The sequence below is a fragment of the Nipponia nippon genome, unplaced genomic scaffold, assembly GCF_047370975.1.
Source record: "Nipponia nippon isolate SJK-2023a ecotype South Korea unplaced genomic scaffold, ASM4737097v1 scaffold_50, whole genome shotgun sequence".
NCBI classification, from domain to species: Eukaryota; Metazoa; Chordata; class Aves; order Pelecaniformes; family Threskiornithidae; genus Nipponia; species Nipponia nippon.
The window spans coordinates 728,253-747,890 of NW_028262370.1; the positions used below are offsets into that span (position 1 = coordinate 728,253).

The following is a 19,638-nucleotide window of genomic DNA, read 5'->3' on the forward strand; positions in this document are numbered from 1 at the left end:
CATGGCTCAGGCACAGAGGGTGCAGAAGGACGGTGCAGGTTCCCTCTAAGCCGTGCCTGATCTGTCAGTGCATCCCTTTGGACCTCAGTTCACAGCAGGGATCCCCCTCTCTTGTGCCTAGGGGGACTCACGGCAAGCTCTGGGATGCAGGGATTGTGGGAGGTCCGTTCGATTGAGAGTCATATTTCCCATCACCTGCTGAGCGGGGTTCACATGGCCTCGTTCCCAAAGTGGCAAAGCTCTGAAATTCCCATGAGCTGGGTGTGGTGGGCGGTGAGCACCTCCCTGCATCCACAGAGGGTTACGAGGGGGGTGTCTCTCTGGCACGCGGATAGCAATAACCTCCACACCCCAGGGACGACAGTCATCCTCAGAGAGCCGTTCCTGCCTTCTTTTACAACTCTTGCTCTGTACTAATAGTTTGGCTGCTGACACCATGGGCAGTGCTGGGCACCAGGGGAAGAGCCTGCAGACACGCACTGATTTTCATTCCGGACACGGGATGACCAAAGGACAGCAATTACCTGGCACGCCTCTTGATGGAATTGCTGCCGGTTTTTCATCAGAGACTGGCACTGCGTGACTGCCTCCTTCCTGAAGCGCCTCCTGCGCCACAGTCTCACCATCCATCTCTTGAGAAAGAAAGTGGGTCAGTTTAATCAGAAGTAGACACTCCTCATCAGGAACACGCTGTCTTCGGGGGCCCCTACTTCTCAAAATACATGAATAACGCTTAGAAACAAAACCTGGGCCTTTCGGGGTGCACCTAGTCACTAGTGCAAACACTGCGCCATTCCTGGAGAAAAATGTAAGCGCTAGACACTTTCCAGTTTACCAGCAGACAGCAAATCCTGACCCGCTGAGAGACTAGGCGATTGCACGTGACCTTGTTCACGTTCCATTTAGTGCATTTTTGGCACACTGCAAGGTGAGGGTAAATGTCTTCCTTCAGAGAGGACAGGAAGATGCTGTAGCCAGTTCAGCTGGGCAACGAGCCCTTCTGAGAAGCACTTCCCCTCATGCCAACTGCATTACACGGGAAGGGTAGCAGACGCACACGATGGACTGAACCGCAAGCTCTGGCAACCGTATTCTGGGCGCTTTCACAAGTGGCGGTGAAGAGCCCACAGTCCCCCAAAACAAGAGGGAAACCACACCCGAGTTATCTAAAGCAAAACTAGAAACAGAGAGCTGAGACACCCGCGACCGAATTGCCAGCCCTTCATTTTAGCTGCCTTCAAGTTGGGTGTCCAGCCTCAAGCTGGGTGTCCAGCTTTCACCTGTCCCTGACCCCAAGGTGTCACCGAGAGTCCTCAGCCATCAAGGAGAACAACGGGGCTGGAGCAGGCTGTGAAGCCGGGGTGCTCCCATCCTGGCCAGGGGATGCCTGCAGCCCAGGCAAAGTCTGCCGGGCTCAGGGACCCCAAGCTGCCTGTGCAGCCCCTCCGCTGCCCAAGGGCACTCTCCCCTCTGGCGACTGGCGGGGTGCTGGCCTTCTCACAGCGTCTCAGGAATCAGCTCCTCGGCCACTCCCTCACGCGCCCCAGGTGGGAGCACCGCCAGTTCCTGCCAGCTGGATACCAATGGCTGCCCAGAAGAGCTGACTAGGAATGGGAGAACTGGGGCAGCAGCTGTCCCTGGGACTCAGCTTGAACCACAACTGGCAGCAGAGACTCTGGACCATCTCTGCAGCTCGCCAGCGCCTGCAAGGCCTGAAACTGAGTGGCACCGCCATGAGGCTCTGATCGATCCCTTCCAGCTGCGTAGGCTACGGCTTGTCCATACGCGCATCTCAAACCTCAGCTGCCCAAGTCTTCTGCTTCAGAGTGATATATACCCACCACGGGCTGCTTTGTCCAAGTCCTTCAGGATGTCCTTTAGCACTTCTGATGACCGCTGGGAAGATTTTCCTCGGTCAGCTTTATACTTTGCTCTTTCAGGACCTTAATGGAAAGCATCAAGTTAAATTTCTCACAAATAAAAGACCGAAAATGAGTGCTTAGCCTGTGAAGTCACTCAAGACTGATCACTCACCCCTGGCATGCCAGGTGAGCTCCAGCGCAGGATCCAGCTGAGAAGCTGCAAAAGCCCTCCCTGTGCCCACACCTGCAACCAAACACCCACGAGAAGTTTCCATCATCCATCGGGATCTTCACTGCCATTACTGAATAGCAGAACAGAGAAGGGGATCCCAGAACGACATGGCACACACGATGCAGCTCTCTATTCTCACACCCGCAAGAGATGCCTCACTCACATTTGGGCTTTGAGCTGGCAGCTCTCAAAGGAATTAAAAAGCCATGACGTACCCATGCGATCTCCCTGCGCGTCAGCCCTGGAATCCGGCCAGGAAGCTGGATATCCATCGCCTCCAGCCGCGTCTGTAAAGAAACAGAGCAGAGAAGCTCCCATGAACTATTTCAATATACTTGTTCAGATCTGAACGGCAGGGAACGCAGTTCAAACATGGGATTGCTCCATGCCACTTGCCCTTCCCCTCAGGAGCATCATGCAGGCAGTTACTGGGTGCCTGGACCGTGCCGGTCTAAAACAAAGCGTGCACGGAGCCGTTGGGAGAGAGGACTCCCGGGAGCTCCCACCAGCTCTAAACTCAAGCCCAACAAGCCCGCTGGCTTTGCAGCAGGCGCTGGAAGCAGCGCAGGGTTGGAGAGGCTGGGAAAGAACGCTTTGCAAGGCAGAGCGCCCCATCGGACCGTCGCTGAGCCCGACCCATTCCCTCTCTGCTCTTCTGCCTGTCTGAGCATCGGCCAAGAACATAGTGAGTAAAATTTCACATCAACAGGCTATGAAAACCTACCTGCTCGTTCAGTCAAGTGCCATACCTGTGGGATCGCCCCGAGGGTCCCAGACAAGATCCAGCTGAGAAGTCGGGTGGGCATCGCCTCCAGGCACAGCTGTAACCAAGCACGTTTCCATTAGATGTTGTGATCTGCTTCTGTCTCAGTGACCTGCAGTGACTGCAGGGGGTCAGGGAATGACGTGGGACCCAGACGTGGGTGGAGATTTCCAAAGCTGCAGAGGGGCCTGTGTGGCCTGGTGGCTGGCACCTGGCAGCTCTCCAAATACCGTTTCCAGGCCACGTGCAACACCCCTCAAGGACCTGAAGGACAAACACATGGCCCCTCGGGGATTTCTTACTGGGACATCTCTACGGTGCACAAAGGGGGCCCACACCAAAGCACTGGAGGAAAAAGTTGATCATTCACATGTCTCGTGGAGAAGAGCCTGCTGGCCAGGGACAGGCTGCACCAGCGCTGCCCCATCTGTTCCCCGGGCTGCGGGCTGGGGCTGTGTGTCCCAGAGGGACCTGGGTTCACCCAAGGAGAGCACTGCAGGGCTAGAGCAGGAATGCCCCTGTTTTCCTGAGTGGACATCTCCCAAGGATGGATGTCCCCGAGGCTGAAAGCCAGGACTCAGCCAGCAAGCAGCAGAGCCACGGTGCCAAGCACAACTGTGACCAGCCTGGAGGAGAAGCGCTCGCGTGGGATGTGCAGGCTAGGGGAAGGTTGCCCCTGGGCAGGGCGGCACAGGCCTGGCTCTAGGAGCAGTTTCTCCCCCTGCGACACTGCTCCCGGCCCCATCGTTCACCTGGAAAATGCCCCTGCAGTGGCCACAGCCCCCTGCGCCTCCCCGCAGGGCGTCTGCCTCCTGCTGCCCGTGGAGCTGGCTACGGCTCACCCGGCCCAGCTGGGCCCCACTGCTCTCCCAGCCCTGCCCCAGCATGACCCCAGGCCTGCTGTCACCCCAAGGCGGGGTGGGTGCTGGCCCTCGCCTGCCCGCCTACCTAATCCCCGCGCTCGCCACGGAGCAGCCCCAACGTCCCAGGCTCGCAGGACCAGCAGGAGGAGGAGGAGGAGGCGGGCAGGGGCCAAGGCCCCCTGTGCCTGCACCATGCCGCTGCTGCTGCTGCTGCCGCTGCCGCTGCTGCTGGCACTGCTGGAGCAGTGCCTGTGGCACAGCACTGTACATCATGGTGTGGCGCAGCGGGGCTCTGTGACCTCACAGCCTGGCCTCCCCACCGTGGCCACACCCTGGGGCACCGCCCTTCCCCCAAGCACCGCCCCTCCCCCAAGCACCACCCCCAGCACGCCACGCCCTCACACGTCCCCTCGGGATGGCGAAGATCCTGGAGGGGAGGGAGACTGAGACTGTCCCATCCTGACCCCCTGGCGGGGTCCTGTGCAGCACAGGCCCCTCACCTCATGGCCCTGTCTGGGCATCGCAGCCAGCTCTCCACAGTGCTGGGGCAGCCGGCACGGCCGGGAACAGCCCTCTCCGACGCTGGTTCTGTGTTTCCTGGCGCAGGCAGGTGCCGAGGGGCCGCGCTGAGGCCAAGTGGTGCCAGCACGGGAACGCTGGTTGTGCACCGTGGGGCTTCTCTTGGGAGCTGCCCTGGCGTGGGAGCGCCGCGGTGGCCCGCTGCCCCAGGGAGTGAGATGCAGGGTGTGAGGCGCAGCTGTGACACCCGCCGAGTCAGAGCGCAGCAAAACTCATCAACCCAGGCTAATCCTGAGGCCGTTCAGTGTAAAACACAGCTTTTTGGCCTTGAAGGGATCTGGCCTAAGCACTCCCACAACAAACAGATTTTGCTACATCTCAGTCTTCAACACCGATGAAGGGCTCTGGGGGTCCAGAGAGACCCTCTGGGTCTCTGGGCTAGAGAACCATGCCTGCAAGGATGACAAACTCCCAACCAACCCCAAACTTGTGTGGGATTTGCTGCTCCAGCTGGCTCCTTAGAAGTCAATGGGGCCTGACGGGATTCATCCGAGGGTACTTCAAGAGCTGGCTGATGTCTCAATGATTTTTTAGTGCTCTTGGGAATCTGGGGAGGTCCCAGTTGACGGGAAGCTGGCAAAGGTTGTCCCAGTCTTCAAGAAGGGCCAACAGGGATGACCCTGGTAACTACAGGCCTGTCAGTCTCACCTCTGTGCCTGGCAAAATCATGGAGAAGGTTATTCTGGGAGTTATTGAAAACACCTGAAAGACAACGCAGTCATTGGTCCCAGCCAGCACGGCTTCACGAGGGGAAAGTCCTGCTTGACTAACTTGATTTCCTTCTGTGCCAGGATTACCCACCTAGCTGACCAAGGGAAGCCAGTCGATGTCATCTTTTTGGACTTCAGTAAAGTCTTCGATACTGTCTCTCACAGTATCCTCCTGGACAAAATGTCCAGCATGCAGCTGGATAAACCCATAATGCAATGGGTGAGCAATTGGCTGATGGGTTGGGCTGAAAGGGTTACAGTAAATGGGGTTACATCGGGCTGGCGACCAGTCACTAGCGGGGTTCTGCAGGGATCCATCTTGGGGCGAGTGCTCTTCAATATCTTCATAAATGACTTGGATGCAGGACTGGAAGGTTTGTTATCGCAGTTTGCCGATGACAGAAAACTGGGAGGAGCCGTTGACACTCTCGGGGGCAGAGAGGCCCTGCAGAGAGATCTGGACAAAGGAGAGAGCTGGGCAGCCACCAACCGTATGAAATTTAACAAGGGCAAGTGCCGGATTTTGCAGCTGGGACATGGCAACCCTGGATGTACCTCCAGACTGGGGAACGAGAGGCTGGAGAGCAGCCCCATGGAGAGGGGTCTGGGGGTTCTGGTCGACGGCAAGTTGACCATGAACCAACAGTGTGCCTTGGCAGCCAGGAGGGCCAACCGTGCCCTGGGGGGCATCGAGCACTGTATGGCCAGCCGGTCGAGGGAGGTGATCGTCCCGCTCTACGCTGCACTGGTGCGGCCTCATCTCGAGTACTGTGTGCAGTTTTGAGTGCCACAGTACAACAAGGGTAGAAAGCTACCAGAGAGTGTCCAGAGGAGAGCCACAAAGACGGTGAAGGGTTTAGAGGGGAAGGCGTACGAGGAGTGGCTGAAGTCACTTGGTCTGTTCAGCGTGGAGAAGAGGAGACTGAGGGGAGACCTCATCGCGGTCTACAGCTTTAGGTTGGCCATTAGGAAAAGGTTTTTCACCCAGAGGGTGGTGGAGCATTGGAACAAGCACCCCTGGGAGGTCGTCATGGCGCCATGCCTGACAACATCCAAGAAGCAATTGGACAACGCCCTCAGACATGTGGTGTGAATTTTGGGGTTGTCCTATGCAGGGACAGGAGTTGGACTCGATGATCCTTGTGGGTCTCTTCAAACTCAGGATATTCTATGATTCTAAGTTTGGGAGGCTACACAAACACTGACCACCAGCGTTTGTGGGGCTGTGAATGGGGTTCCCTGGATACTTTAGGACCAGCAACAGCTTTCGGTGCTGGCACCTTTGGTGTGGGAGGAATCCCTGGAAAACGCTGCTCTGGAGGGACACTGAAGAGCAGCTTCCCGAGGCCAGCAAGGCCTGGAGCACATGGCCAAGGTGCTGGCTGCCTGGCCAAGGCCACGCCTAGGGAGGAAGGTCTGGGGAAGGCGCTGCCAACCCTGGGGGAGAAGACAACCCCCCAGTCCCGTCCCCTAATGCTGCCCCTCGAGAAAGGCAGAGGAGGATGACCGACAAATGAGTGTGGGCTCTGCCAGTGCAGATGCGATGAGCAGCCAGCTTTATTGTGCTGGGGGATGGGAGCCAGCACTTGGGGCTGGCGCATGACGGGTCAGCAGCGTCTTCCAGGACAGCTGTACGGTTTTTGTGCCCGACGTTGTAACCGTGAGCGGTGTCGGATCCGGTCTGGCCCAGGGTGGCTGGAGCGGCTGCTGCTCTGGAGTGCCAGAGCGCCACGGGACAGCCCCGATGCCGCCTGCATGGTGGAGCTGGAGCTGCTGGGCTCAGCGCTTGGGGCTGGCACACGGCTGGTCCCGTGGTCTTTTCTAGGCCGGCTGTATGGCTTTTGCGCGCGACGTTGTAACCGTGAGCGGTGTCGGATCCGGTCTGGCCCAGGCTGGCTGGAGCGGCCGCTTCTTTCAGGCACTGGGGAGCTGTGGGATGGCGCCAGCGGTGCCTGGATGCTGGGGCTGGAGCTGCTTCTTGCAGGTGCTGGGGACCCTTGGAAGAGGCCCAGTGCCACCTGGCTGGCAGTGCTGGGGCTGCTGCTTTCAAGTGCTGGGGAGCCGCAGGGTGGTCCCAATGCCAGCTGGCTGGCAGTGCCCAAGGTGCTGCTCTCAGCACTTGCGGCTGGCACACGGCTGGTCCCGCAGCTTCTGCTGTATGGGTTTTGCCCCCGCTGTTGTAATCGTGCGCGGTGTCTCATCTGGTCTGGCCCAGGCTCGCTGTAGTAACTGCTTCTTTCAGGCACTGGGGAGCTGCGGGATGGCCTCAGTGGTGCCTGGGTGATGGTGCTGGGCCTGCTGCTCTCAGGCACCAGGGAGCCATGGGACAGCCCCGATGCCACCTGGGTGGCAGCGCTGGGGCTTGCCAGCTCTGAATTGTCACTGGAGGCTGTGAGGGGAGGCAGGAAGGTGAGCAGCACGGCCACCCAACCCCTGGGCAGGAGAGGCCATTGTGGTGCCCACAGCCCTGCTGGAGCCAAGCCCACCCGAAGCCCCTGCTACCAGGCCTAGCCTGGCCTCTGGCCCCAGCGCAGGGGCAGCCGGGTGCTTTGCCTCTTACCAGTGGCCAGGCCAGCACAGCAGTCGCACTCCCAAGTGGCTGTGCTGTGCCCCAAGTCGGAGCAGCGTTGGTGGATGCCTTTGGCAGCGCAGGAGCTGCACAGGAGCAGTTGCCAGGACCTGGGGAGGCAAACGGGTTGCTGGTTGGGAGGACAAAGTGATGCAAGCAAGGCATTGCCTGGCAGAAGCCTTGTTCTTAGTCCATCCTCCCCAAGCACATGGGGAGACAGAGATCCCATGCAGAGCCCTAGACTTCTGCTTTGGCAACTTACCCGTCTTCCTCTGCCTGCTCCCTGCCTCCCGGACAAAGGCACTTGCTGGCATTGCAGCCGACGCGCCTCTGGTACACCAGTCCGAAGGCCTGGTCGCTCTCCCGTGATGGCTGTCTGCTGGAGAGGGAAGGGAAAGTGGTGAGCCCCTGCTGCCCCAGCATCGGGCAGATCCAGGCCGTCCCTGCTCTTCCGCCCCCACCCCGCTTCCAGCTCCTCCATGAAGCAGAGGAGAAGAGTCAGGGGACGGCAGAAGGCCAGGCCTGCCGGGGCAGTCCCTGGCCTGGCCCCACGCTCGCGCCTGACGTCTTGTGAGTTGGGAAGAGAAAAACCAACCTCTTGGAGATTCGAATCCCCATGGTGAGCATTTCCATCACAAACTGATCTTTGTTTTGGCAACGCAAGCAGCGGAAGCAGACGCCAGCGTGGACAGCCTGTTTCTGGATGCAGCTCCGGTGGAACCAGGCGTGTTGGCATGCTGGGCACACCATGGTGCGGTAGGACTTTTTGTGCTCCACGAGGCCCAGGCAGATGATGCAGGTGCTGTTCAGCTGTGGACTGGCCTGCGCTGCCTGCTCTGGGCGGTGCTCCCAGCAGAAGGACCTGGGGGAAGGTGGAAGGGGTGGATGAGGTGAAGTGACAAGTGCTGAGGCGCCTGGCGACGGCGAGGAGGGCAGAGGAGCGGTGAAGGCGCCGCAGACCCTGTCCGGGCTCTGGCTCTGGCTGTGGCAGGCTGCTGGGAAGTGTCCCTGTGGGTTCCTCACTTGCTGGCAGGAGGGGACTTGGAGATGAGGAGGCTCCTGCACGAGGGCGGGCAGCCCTTACCTGTACAGCCCAAAGAACTGGGTGACACATTCACCCTCTGAGGCGCAGGGCAGATGGAAGCTGCGGTCGCACCCCTTCTCCTGGCAGTTGATGGCAGCGCCCATCTCGCCGCAAACGAAGCAGCGCTGGAAAGAGCACAGCAGTCCCCTCAGCGGCAGCCTCAGGGCCTGTGTGGCCAGCCCCACGCCTCCGGGCAGGGCGCAGGCTGTGGGCACTGCTGGCTCACACCCCGCAGATGCGCCTGGCGCACGAGGCGCTTGCCTGTGCCGGAGCCTCTGTGGAGCTGCTGGGAGCAGGCGTTTGTCCCAGAGCTGGGGGAAGGGCTGGCCTTTCTTTCTTGGGTCCCGGAGGAGCTCCCGCAAGCCTCTCCTGGTGCAAACCCCCCTGCTCTTTCCAGATCCTCACCTTCTGGGCTGCCTCCTGGATTACGCGCCTGGTGTCCTCAATGAGAAACCCGTTCCTGCTCTCTTGCGGAAAAAGCCCACTGGCAAGAAACTGCAGAGCAGAGAAGGCCAGGAGCTCATCAGGTCAGCAAGGAAGGGAGCATCCCTGGCAGGCAGCTGGAGGGAGCCCCGGGAGAACTCACCAGGCAATAGGTGTGGGCACAGAGCCCTTTCTTTGCACTTTTGCACCCACAGATAGCCGGGTCAGCCTCTGCCTGGAGACACAGCATGCATGCTGCAGGGGAGAGAGCAAATGCCGCTGGGAATGAGCACCTCTGCGGGGCTGGGGGAAGTGTCCCTGCGGGATCGCCCCCACGGACCTGCTCTGTCCCTGCCCGGCTGGCTGAAGGGCAGGGCTGGGGCCTTTGGAGAAGAAGGGAGCATGGCAGGCACGGGTGCCCCCACGGGTGCCCACAGCCCAGCCTGGGCCCCACCTGCTGAGGAGAGGAGGGACCTTGCCGCAGGGCAGTTGGGGAGCTCCTGCCTTCCCCTGCCACTGCTCCTGGCTGCACACAGCCTGCCCCGACAACCCCTCTGCCAGCCATCGGGAGCTGTGGGGAGGGATACTTCGCTCTCACCTTGCTCCCTCGAGTTGGGGACCTGCTGCTTCATTGCAAACATGGCGCACGTTGACAGCGAGCACTTGGAGAGCCTCTGCCCCAGCAGTGCCGGGGTTTCTGCTCCGAATGCTCCTCTGCCAACCCTGAGGGAACAGTGGGACGTGGTGAGCTTGCTGCACAGGCCCCAGAGCCCCGACGTGTCAGGCTCCCCTCCTCCCCCAGCAGCCCCGGGCAAGCCCCTTCCTCCCATGCCCTGCCCTCTCCTCACCTCACCGAGTGGCACTGACGCACGCCTGGAGCCCAGCAGCCCTTTATGCAGGCCTTGGTGACAGGTCACAGTTTCTGCTGTGACATCGCCACCACCCGTCTGCGTGTGCCCCCAATAGGGGTAAGGGGGCCTTTGGCTACCTGTCACCCTCTGTGACACAGCCACCTCGGCACCCGAGTCAGGGGGGCAGCTGCTCTTGCACCCGTACGGGGCTGCAGTGCTGTCACAGGTCGCCCAGAGAGGCCGTGGGGTCTCCAGCCTTGGAGACGGGCCCAATCCGGCTGGAGAAGGGCCTGGGCAGCCTGCTCCAGGGGACCCTGCTTGAGCAGGCGCTTGCACTAGATGGTCTCCAGAGGCGCCCTCCAACCTCAGCCATTCCAGGATTCTGTCAAAGGTGGCCGGCCTTCCATGTGTTGACAGGGAGCTTGTCGATGGCGGGCACGCCTAAAGTGGCGAGCACAGAAACGGGAACGGGGCCAACTGCACGGGGATGTGGGCAGCACCAAGAGTGAGGACTAGGAGGTACCGAGCAAGGGGTGGGGACCTTGAAAAGTTCAGGCTTTGGGGACATTGCAGGCGTGTGACAGGGGTGGCACCAAGCAGCGAGATGGGGACCTGACTGAGTGTGGAGTTGGTGACAGCGCTGAGCATGTGTGCTGGGTTTGGATGGGACAGAGTTAACTTTCTTCCTAGTAGCTGGTATGGTGCCATGTTTGGGATTTGTGACGAAAACAGTGTCGGTGACACACCGATGTTGTAGCTATGGCTCAACGGTGTGCGCACGGTGTCAAGGCCTTTCCTGCTTCTCACACAGCCCCACCAGCGAGTAGGCTGGGGGTACACAAGACCCTGGGAGGGGACACAGCCAGGACAGCTGACCCCAAATGACCAAAGGGATATCCCACGCCTTATGAGGTCTGCTCAGCAAGAAAATTGCCAGCTGTTGTTGCTCCCAGGCTGGCTAGGCATCGGTCAGCTGGTGGTGAGCACTTGCGGGTTTTTGCATCGCTTGTTTTGTTTTGTTTTGTTTTGTCTTCCTTATTAAACTGTCTTTATCTCAACCCATGAGGTTTTGCATTTTTATCCTTCTGATTCTCTACCCCATCCCACTGTGGGGGAGAGGGAGTGAGCGGCTGTGTGGGGCTTAGCTGCCTACCGGGGTTAAAGCATGCCAGCATGGGACATGGGTGCTGCTGAGCATGGGGCTGGGGACCTCACCGAATGGGGCCAGCGCCAAGCTGAGGGTCAGGGCTCGCGCAGAGCGTGGAGGTGGGGCCAAGCATGGGAGCGGGGCCAGTGCCGAGCACGGGGATGGGGACAGCACTGACGCTGGCATGGGAAGGCTGCCAAGTGTGGTGGAGGGGTTATGGCTCTGAGCGTGGGGACAGAGACAGCGCCGAGCCTGGGGGTAGGTACAGTGCTGAGCACTGGAGGGATCCTCCAAAACAAACTGGAGTAGGACCCAGGCAGGTTCCCAGACATCTCACTTCCAGAACTGTTCGTGTTCCTTTTAGCCCTAAGGATTTTGTGTTAGGGCAACAACAGACGGTCGGGCTCAGAGGTGACCCAGAAAAGGCAGTCCAGACCACTCGGGGTATCCTCAGAGCATATGATCCCACTTGGGCAGACGTCCAACAATTATTTGAATCAGTGTTTGCCCTGGATGAGCGGACACAAATCCAGGAGCATCATCAAAGTTGGGCTGCAGAAGCCGCTGGGAAAGAGAGAATTGTCAAACAGTAACTCTACCCACAGCCCATATCTATCCAGCCTACAGCTCTGAAGGTATAGACCGGCCTATACTTCCAGCCTCTATCTACCTGCTCTATCACCTCTGCAGAAAGTCACGTCAAAATGACGTTTCATAGAGCATGGATCTGGGGGAAGGGGGAGAAAGAAAAGGTGGAAAAAAGGAGAAGTGTAGGCACGCAAGTAAAAAGAAAGGAGCTGAGTTATCCCAAAGGCCAGCTCAGCCCACCTCGCTTTCACTGCCAAAAAGCTGTGCAGCTTGGAGGGGAAAGAGCTGGCTTTGGTGCTGGGATGCACACAGATGTCTGAGTTCAGATGGGAAACAGCAGAAAAGCCCCGACAGGGCTCCTTTCCACTCTCCTCCTACCTCTGTGCGTGCTGAGACCTCCTCGTTTCCCTGAAGTCCTCCCAGACTAACAGGGACGTGGCCTCTGTCCAGTCCACGTGCCACGAGGGGAAACAGGTTTGACCACGAAGGGGGTAGCAAACAACTGCATCTGCAGAAGCAAAGGGGCAGCTGCAGCTCAGCTTCGGAGATGCCCAAAGGCGCCCTGAGCCCCAGGAGCCCCTGGCGCCTGGACATTTGCTTGGCCCTGAAGCGCTGAGGGGCCTGGGGCTGGGGAGCCCGGGGACAGAAGCCAAGGACAGTGGTCAGCCCCGTAGGGAGAGTGACGGGGCTCTGTCCTTCCTTCTGGCCACAGGAGGATGCCCTGGGCCACGCCAGCACAGGGCGTCTCTCCTCCTCACCGCCCGGGGGAAGGCAAGGCCTGAGGGAGGCCCTGGGCGCTGGGCTCAGCACGGGCGGTGGGACCGGGGGCAGAGCCCCGTCTCCTGCCAGCTGCCGGCCTGGCCGATGCCAGCGGCTCCCGTCACGCAGCTCCTCCTGCCCAGGGCTGTGGCTGGAGCACAGCTAGACCCACAGTTTGGGAAAGACTTGCTGATCCAGAGCAGTTCCAGGGCACCTCCCCTCCTGCCACCTCCCCTCCTGCCCTGTCCCCTCCCCTGCACTCCCTGCCCGCCCCTCCCTCCCTGCGCACGCCCAGACCCCCCGAGCGGATTGAGGGAGGGCAGAGCTGTGCACACACCCCCCTGCGCTGCTGAGAGAGCACCTCCTGCTGCCATGGCCCTTCTCGAGGCCGTCTCTCCAAAGGCCCCGTGTCCCGGCGGGCTGAGGAGCTGCTGCGCTGCGGGGGGCAGCGGGCGCAGGGTGGCTCTGGGAGGAGAGGCCCAGGCTGCCTGAGCCTGCCCGGCAACAGCCGCGCCATTGGCCACGGCTGAGCCAATCAGCGGAGCCGGAGGCGGCCTGTCAGTCAGAGCCAGGCTGGGGCGGGGCTGGAGGGGGCCGAGGCCGAGGGGCCTGGGGAGAAAAGGGCGAGAGCCAGGCTGGAGGCAGCCGAGGCCCAGGGGGAGCAGGGCCAGGGCCAGGACCAGGGCCAGGGCCAGGGCCAGGGCCAGGGCCAGGGCCAGGGGAGCTGCAGCAGCAGGAGCAGGTATCTGCCAGTGCGGCTGGGCCTGGGGGGAGGGACGTGGAGGCCTCACCACGCACGGGCCCCGCCATGGCCCAGTCAGGAGCCCTGGGCCCGAGTGCTCAGCCCAGGGCCAGCCCCACCAGCAGGGTCAGAGCAGTCCCTGCTGCTGCCCCCAGGGTCGCCAGCCCCAGCCCTGACAGCTGGGGGTGGGTGTTTGATGTCCGCAGGCCAGGGGAAGGCAGAGTGGCCTCCTGTCTAGAGGCGGCTCCAGGCTTTGGAGCAGGCATGCTGTGGTGGGGACAGGCCAGGGGCCTTTGCTGTCCCCAGGCCTTCCCGTGGGTGTGGTGCTCATGGACAGCCCCGTCTCTGCTGCCAGCCTTTGATAAATGGGGATTTCCAGACCTGGAGTTGTTTCTGCCTCCTGGTGGGAGCACGCAGAGGGGCTTTGTTGCCAGAGAAGCCCGTGGGGAGGGCTCCTGGCTGGATGCAGCTCCCCTGGCAGATGCTTGTGCCCCTCTCTTGGCCCCAAGGTCTGATTGCTGCCTTTCCCTGAACCCAAGCTGTGCCGCCGGCTTTTGGGAAATGGGGGTACCGAGGGTGGATGGTTTTACCACAGCCGGGAAGTTCCAGTAACCTGTGAGGGATATTTTTTTCCTGGTTCTTGCAGGCACAGGTTTTTGTTTTTTTTTTTTTTTAATTTACAAAATAGTAATTTTTCCAAGGAAAGTTCACCAAGGAAAGTTGAGGGTTTAGCTCTGATTGCTGCCTGTGTGGATTGTGTGTGTCCTGATGCAGGCCCACAGCAGCTTTCAGAGGAGGACTGGGAGTATTGCAGGGTGAAGTGAGCAGTGGGGATCCCAAGCCTGTTTTGTTTAAGGCAGTAGTCAGGTGAAAATGTGCAGTTAGAGCTCTCTGCGTTGCTGACCCTTTTGCTTGGTGCTCTCAGGGTGTTTTCTAACCTTTTGCAGTGCTCCTCAGCAGAGAGCCGACGGCCCTGGGGGAAGGGCAGCACCCCCTTCTTTGTGCACCCCAGGATCTTGTGGCGCTGCATAAGCTCCTGCGCAAGCAGAAGTGGCCGATAGTCGACTTCTTCAAGGAGGCTGGTGTGGGCACAAGGAAGATGCCGGGTGCAGACTTCCTTCAAGTCATCAGAGGGGTACGTAGGGATCAGAACGGGAGTGAAGTGCCGCCACTGCCGTATGTCCTTGCGTGCAGACCCAGGGTGGTTCCAGTGGAGGCACCGGTGGTGGTTCAGCAAGGGGCACTTTGTCTTGTCTAAGCCTCAGAGGACGACTCCCACAGTCTGGAAAGGTGGAGGGGAAAGGGAGGGCAAGGATGCGAGAAGTGGGATGTCATCTAGAGGGGGTTGCGGGAGTGAGGGTACCCGTTGGTTCACGATCTCCCAAGAGAGTCGCTGCTCGGTTCTGTGGCTGCCCGCATCCTGCTGCAGCCACTGAACTGGCATCCCATTTCCCAGTGTCAATACTCCACGTTTCCCCCACCAGGCTCGTATCTATATTCCCATTGCGCTGCCTTCCAGCACATATCTGTGCAGCAGTGGTCACCCTGAGCCTCACTTCCCAGAGGGCACAGCGGTACGGAGCTGTGAGGAGCACGCTCAGGTGTACGAGGGTTCAGCAGTGCAGTGTTAACTGATAGTCTGGTCCAAGCCCAAATAAGCCTTCTCAAAACGCAGGGGGCTGGGAAGTTTGGCATGCTAACCGTCGAGAGGTCCGCAGAAGGAAAAGCCACTTGCATGACTTCCATCAAGCCACTTGCAAAGCTGCCACTTGCCCACCTTCTGCTGGGGGCCAAGCCAAAGGGATGAAGCCTCGTGCTCGTACCAAGCCCGACGCAAAGTTAAGGCACTGAGAAGTTCCCCCAGTCAGCCCGGAGCCAGAGGGCAGGTATCTAAGCTGCGATGAGATGGAAGAGCCTGGAAAACAATTCCTTGGCAGGAGGCGATGGAAGAAGGTACGGTGCGTGTGGCACCTGGGGTTAAGCGACCCGCTCGGTTTTGTGTCTGGATCGGTACTGTGCTTGCACTTTGACTAAGCCCCAGTTCAGAGCAGCAATTCTTGTTACTCGTCGTGGGTGCCAAGTGCTGCATCTCCTCTGTCCTCTCCGGCGCGTGGATTTAATCTTTTGCGTATAGGCAGGGCCTTGATAATGCTCCTGTGTGGGCAGCGTGTATGTGAAGGGCAGGTTTTCCGCACATTTGTGCCTGATCTTTCTTGTTGCTTTTAATCAGGAAAATCTTGGTATATACTTGCCAGGAACTAAAGAAATGCAAAGAGCTGATGAAGAAAGAGGTGCCCGTCAAGGAGGGAGTGCAGGTTAGTTCTGGTTTTCCATTTTCTTGACTGCGTTCTAACCAAAAGCCGTGTCTTAAACAACTGAAATGAGCTGAACTACTGGGGATTTCTCATCCCTACACAATTGTGTATTGCTGCGGACTTTAGCAGCCATAGTCCTGGACTGTGAGCCTGTGCTGTAGGGAGGTGAAAGCAGGTATTAAAGAAAAAAAAGTGTGCTTTTCCAAACTGCTGCCAAGATTGGAAAGAAGCGATGGCTGTGGGCAGGTACAGAGCCATGGGCAGTGTCAGTCAGAATGAGGACCAGTGATGTGGGTACGGCCGTAGCGTGAGAGTTTTCATGGCCTTGAGCAGCACAGCAAGGATTGTCAGGCAGCAAGGCCGGCTGCCAGGGGTGTGTGAGCAGCTCCTCCCCAGCATGGAGACGGGCATGGGAGGAGCCAGCGCTGTTGCTGTGGGTGTGTAGCAGGTGAGAGCGGTGGAAGCTGCTCTCAGGACATGTAATTAGGAGCTATCGTCATGGTACTGGGTGGGAAATACCATGAGGGAGGAGGCTAAGTCATGAAAGGCCGTCTTAACTGTATGCGTGAAGTGGGGGAAAGAATGTGAGGGTGTTAAGGAGACTGTAAGTTGCGATGAAGGCAGTGAGTGAGATGATCGTTGTAGGAGCTTTCTGAGTGGGTGAGAATGGGGCAAGGCTGCACGTAAGGCCAGCAGAGGCTGTGGCAGCTGTTGAGCCAATCAGATCTCAAAGAAGAGATGATGATTTGGGCAAGATCTGGTGAAGTCAGCGTCTTGTACATGTTGCGGAGACTGCATAAGGCCTGAGTGCTGTCGAGGAGAGGAGTGTGAAAGGAGTGTTGGAGTGCCAGGGAGTGGGGATGGAGGTGGTCACAGCCTCATGTCTCAGTTTTCCATGGGCTGTGCGTATAGCCCACGTAACTCATCTTGCATTCAGGAAGAAGTGCCACCCTTTTGGCGAAAAGAGAAGGGAAAAGCACAGGTAATCTGTGGCAGAGCTCGAAGTTGGGGTGAGATTACCATGCTTAGTCTTCCCATTCTAGAGTATGAAAAACATTTCCTTGAACCACTTTCCCAACATAGCAAGGCGTGACTTTCTGAAGTAGCTGTTTTCCCAGGAGCTGCATGTGAGCTAAGGCAGATGAGAGAGTCTTGCCTGCCGTCAGTCACCGAGGCTGATGACAGGTCACCCAGCAGTTTTGGCAAGGACAGAACAAGATAGCTACGTGTGCTTCTCTGTGCTGATGGTAATTTCTGGAACGTGTCTTGCAGAGGTTGGTGTTCAGGTTTTGCAGGCTGTAGGTTTGGCAGGATCTAGTGTGTCATTAAGATGATGGCAATGACAAACCCCGGTGGGATGGGGCTGAGAATCAGAAGGGTAAAAGTGAGAAAGGAACACGTGGCTTGAGATCAAAGCAGTTTAATAATGGGAAAGAAATGCTTTTTAAATAAATTGGAAGGAAAAGGGACGAAAACAACAGAGAGAGGAAAATAAAACCCAGGAAAAACAAGCGATGCAAATGAAAACAATTGCTCAGCACCAACCGAGCGATGGTGAGCCAGTCCCTGAGCAGTGGCCCCCCACCACCCTCCCCCCCAGTTTTATTGCTGAGCACGACGTCGTATGGTATGGAACAGGCCTTTGGTCAGCTGGGGTCAGCTGTCCCAGCTGTGTCCCCTCCCAGCTTGCTGTGCACCTCCCCCCTACTCGCTGGCGGGGCAGAAAAGGCCTTGACGCTGTGTCAGCGCTGCTCAGCAGTAAGTAAAACATCGGTGCGTTATCAACGCTGTTTTCAGCACAAATCCAAAACACAGCCCCATGCAAAGCACTCTGAAGAAGTGTAACGGCATTCTGGATTTCCTGTAATTTTCAGGAGTGCTTGAACAGTTCAATGTTATGTTGAGGTACGGTAGTTATAATGTCATCAGAAGAGAGGAAGAGAGAGAAGATGGAGATGGCAAAGATACTCAAAAGCATTATAAGCTCTGAGAGAAGAAACATGGCATTTGCAGTTTCGATGAACAGTTTTCCTTCGATGTAGTGTTCTTTTAAAGATTTACGGACGATGTTTTCCTATGTGGGTATCAGAGTTCAGTGATTTGACCGTAAAGCTCTACACTCAAATGTGAAAAAAAAAAATGAGCAACGTATCCTAGCAAGAAGTGTAATGCCATAGACTGGAGAGTTTTGCTCTTGTAGTTTAGAGTTCTCCTTCAAACGCAGGTGTGTGGTTTTCACTTGTGCTGTGCTGGGCAGTGATTTAAAGAAGAAAAAAGCCAAACACAAAAACCCAGCCCTGAAACTGCCTGTGACATTAGAGGGGGGTGAGACATATCCCATTTTCTTCTTCTTCCGCTCTCCTGCTTTCTCTTAAGCTTGTTCCTATCGCTATCATGATCACTATTCTTGCTTCCTGTAGAGCCAAGACAACGTAAGAGATATTTTTGGGCCGGTGTTCTCCTGTCGGGCAGAGATGTCCGTGTAGCCGTGCTCAGTCGCAGAGGCAAAAGGCCTCACAGGTGGGTGCGTGGTGAGTGATGGTTCTCCCTTATCAACAGTGCTGTCAGTGGAGGGGTTTGAGATCGGTGGTAATTCCAGAAGAATGACATGATTATTGCTGCATCAGTCTGAGAGTGGGAGAAGAGCAAAGTTTTGGGGAGGAGAGGATAATTTTAATTAGCTGTAAGATTTTTTACAGCGCAGGTTTTGTGGGTCAGTGACGACAGTCATGGAGGTGGTGGCTGGGATTGTGTAATGGAAATTCTTTTGTTGGGCAGCTGAAGCCCAAATTGCCCTTAGTCTTAGTGGGACGAGTGAATCTGGCAGCATGCAACTTGTTTTTTTGAAACTGAAGCTGGTTTAGTTAGAGGGCGAGCCTGTTTGGAAGCTTTAGGAGTTTGGGGGCAGAGGCCAGGCGGACGCTGGTGCCCTCAGTGGAGGGGGCTGTTTGTTCCCCGTGCCCTTGGCCTGGTGCTTGCAGCCGGGAAGGGGCTTTCCAAACTCCTGCTGGAATGAGCCAGACATGGGTCCTGTGGCCAAGCTGGGGGACAGGGAGCACCCCTGGAGCAGGGTCAGGACCTGCAGCAAACCTGCCTTCAATTCATCCCTTCCCAGCTGGACACTGCCCAGGAGTAACTTTGCGGGTTGCTGTTCTCCCTCCGGAAGCATGGCCCGCACCAAGCACAGGCAGAGGTGCGCCTGTGCCGGGAGAAGACTTGAAGCACAACCGGGGCTGATGGTGAGAGCTGCCAGCAGCTGTCCAGCTCAGGAAGATGCAGGTAAGATGCCACAGAGGGGCCAGCATGCCCTTTTCCCTTTGCCTTCCTTTTCCCTCCCATCCTTTTGCCTCTGTCCGGCTCCCTCGCCCTGCCTGTGTCGATCCGTGCCTCTGTCCTTTCTCCTGCCCTCCTCTCTGTGTCCCGCTGCTCATCACCATGTTCCTGGCCGCCCCCTGCCCCCTTCCCCCCTGTCCCCTTCTCCCTGTCCCTGTGCCCGCTCCTCATGCCAGAGCATGCCGGGAGCTGTAGTCCTGGGGCATGGGGCTGCTGGTCAGCCATGTCGGTCTCGGGAACAGCAGTTATCAAGCAAGATGAAATGCTGTGGGACGGCTCTGCTGGGGACTCTGAAATGTCCTGAGGGGGGATTTCTGATTTGCAGCGACAAATCTAATCACTAAAGGACACCGATCCTCCCAGGGTGGCAGCTTTGCTGGCTCTCTGTCACCCTGTCACTGGCTTTTTGGGGCCCTGGCTGGTGGGACCCCTGGGGCACGGCATGAAAATTCCCTTCCCTAACTATTAGATCAACCAGTCTTTAGAGTATGAAAGTGTATTAACTTTCTTTGTAGGGAGAGATATATGATGCATTCACGTGATACACTGTCATGTGACGAGGTAGTGGAGGTTTACTGGAGATTTTGGTATTGTTCATGCTGAAATCAAACAAAGGAAAGGACAGCCCAGCCCTGGAAAGAAGGCCTTTGCTTCTGGGATCTTAGAGCTGTCCAGGAAGGATAAAGGACACCGCGGCTCAACCAAGAGAACGCCAGCATCCTAACCCCTCTGAGACATCTTTGAAACCCTCCCGGCGTCGTCGGGCGTCATAGAACAGCAACGCTAGCAAGGCTGACTCCAGGGACGTCTGGATCAGT

The 19,638-nt window shown here is 57.9% G+C and overlaps 1 protein-coding gene and 1 long non-coding RNA gene across 2 annotated transcripts; one reads left to right on the top strand and one right to left on the bottom strand.

Annotated features, from left to right (window-relative positions):
• Positions 1–7,516: 7,516 nt before the first annotated feature.
• LOC148051962 (E3 ubiquitin-protein ligase PHF7-like) lies at positions 7,517–9,726 on the bottom strand. The gene is made up of 7 exons (XM_087734925.1): positions 9,684–9,726; positions 9,249–9,340; positions 9,068–9,157; positions 8,663–8,787; positions 8,174–8,440; positions 7,841–7,954; positions 7,517–7,688 (listed from the first exon to the last, which is right to left on the bottom strand). Exons 1-7 carry the CDS (start codon positions 9,724–9,726, stop codon positions 7,517–7,519), a joined length of 903 nt encoding a protein of 300 aa, XP_087591051.1.
• A 3,327-nt stretch (positions 9,727–13,053) lies between these two features.
• LOC148051963 (uncharacterized) lies at positions 13,054–15,025 on the top strand. The gene is made up of 3 exons (XR_015699387.1): positions 13,054–13,172; positions 14,120–14,307; positions 14,848–15,025. It is a non-coding gene; the product is annotated as an uncharacterized LOC148051963 (long non-coding RNA).
• The last annotated feature ends 4,613 nt before the right edge of the window (positions 15,026–19,638 follow it).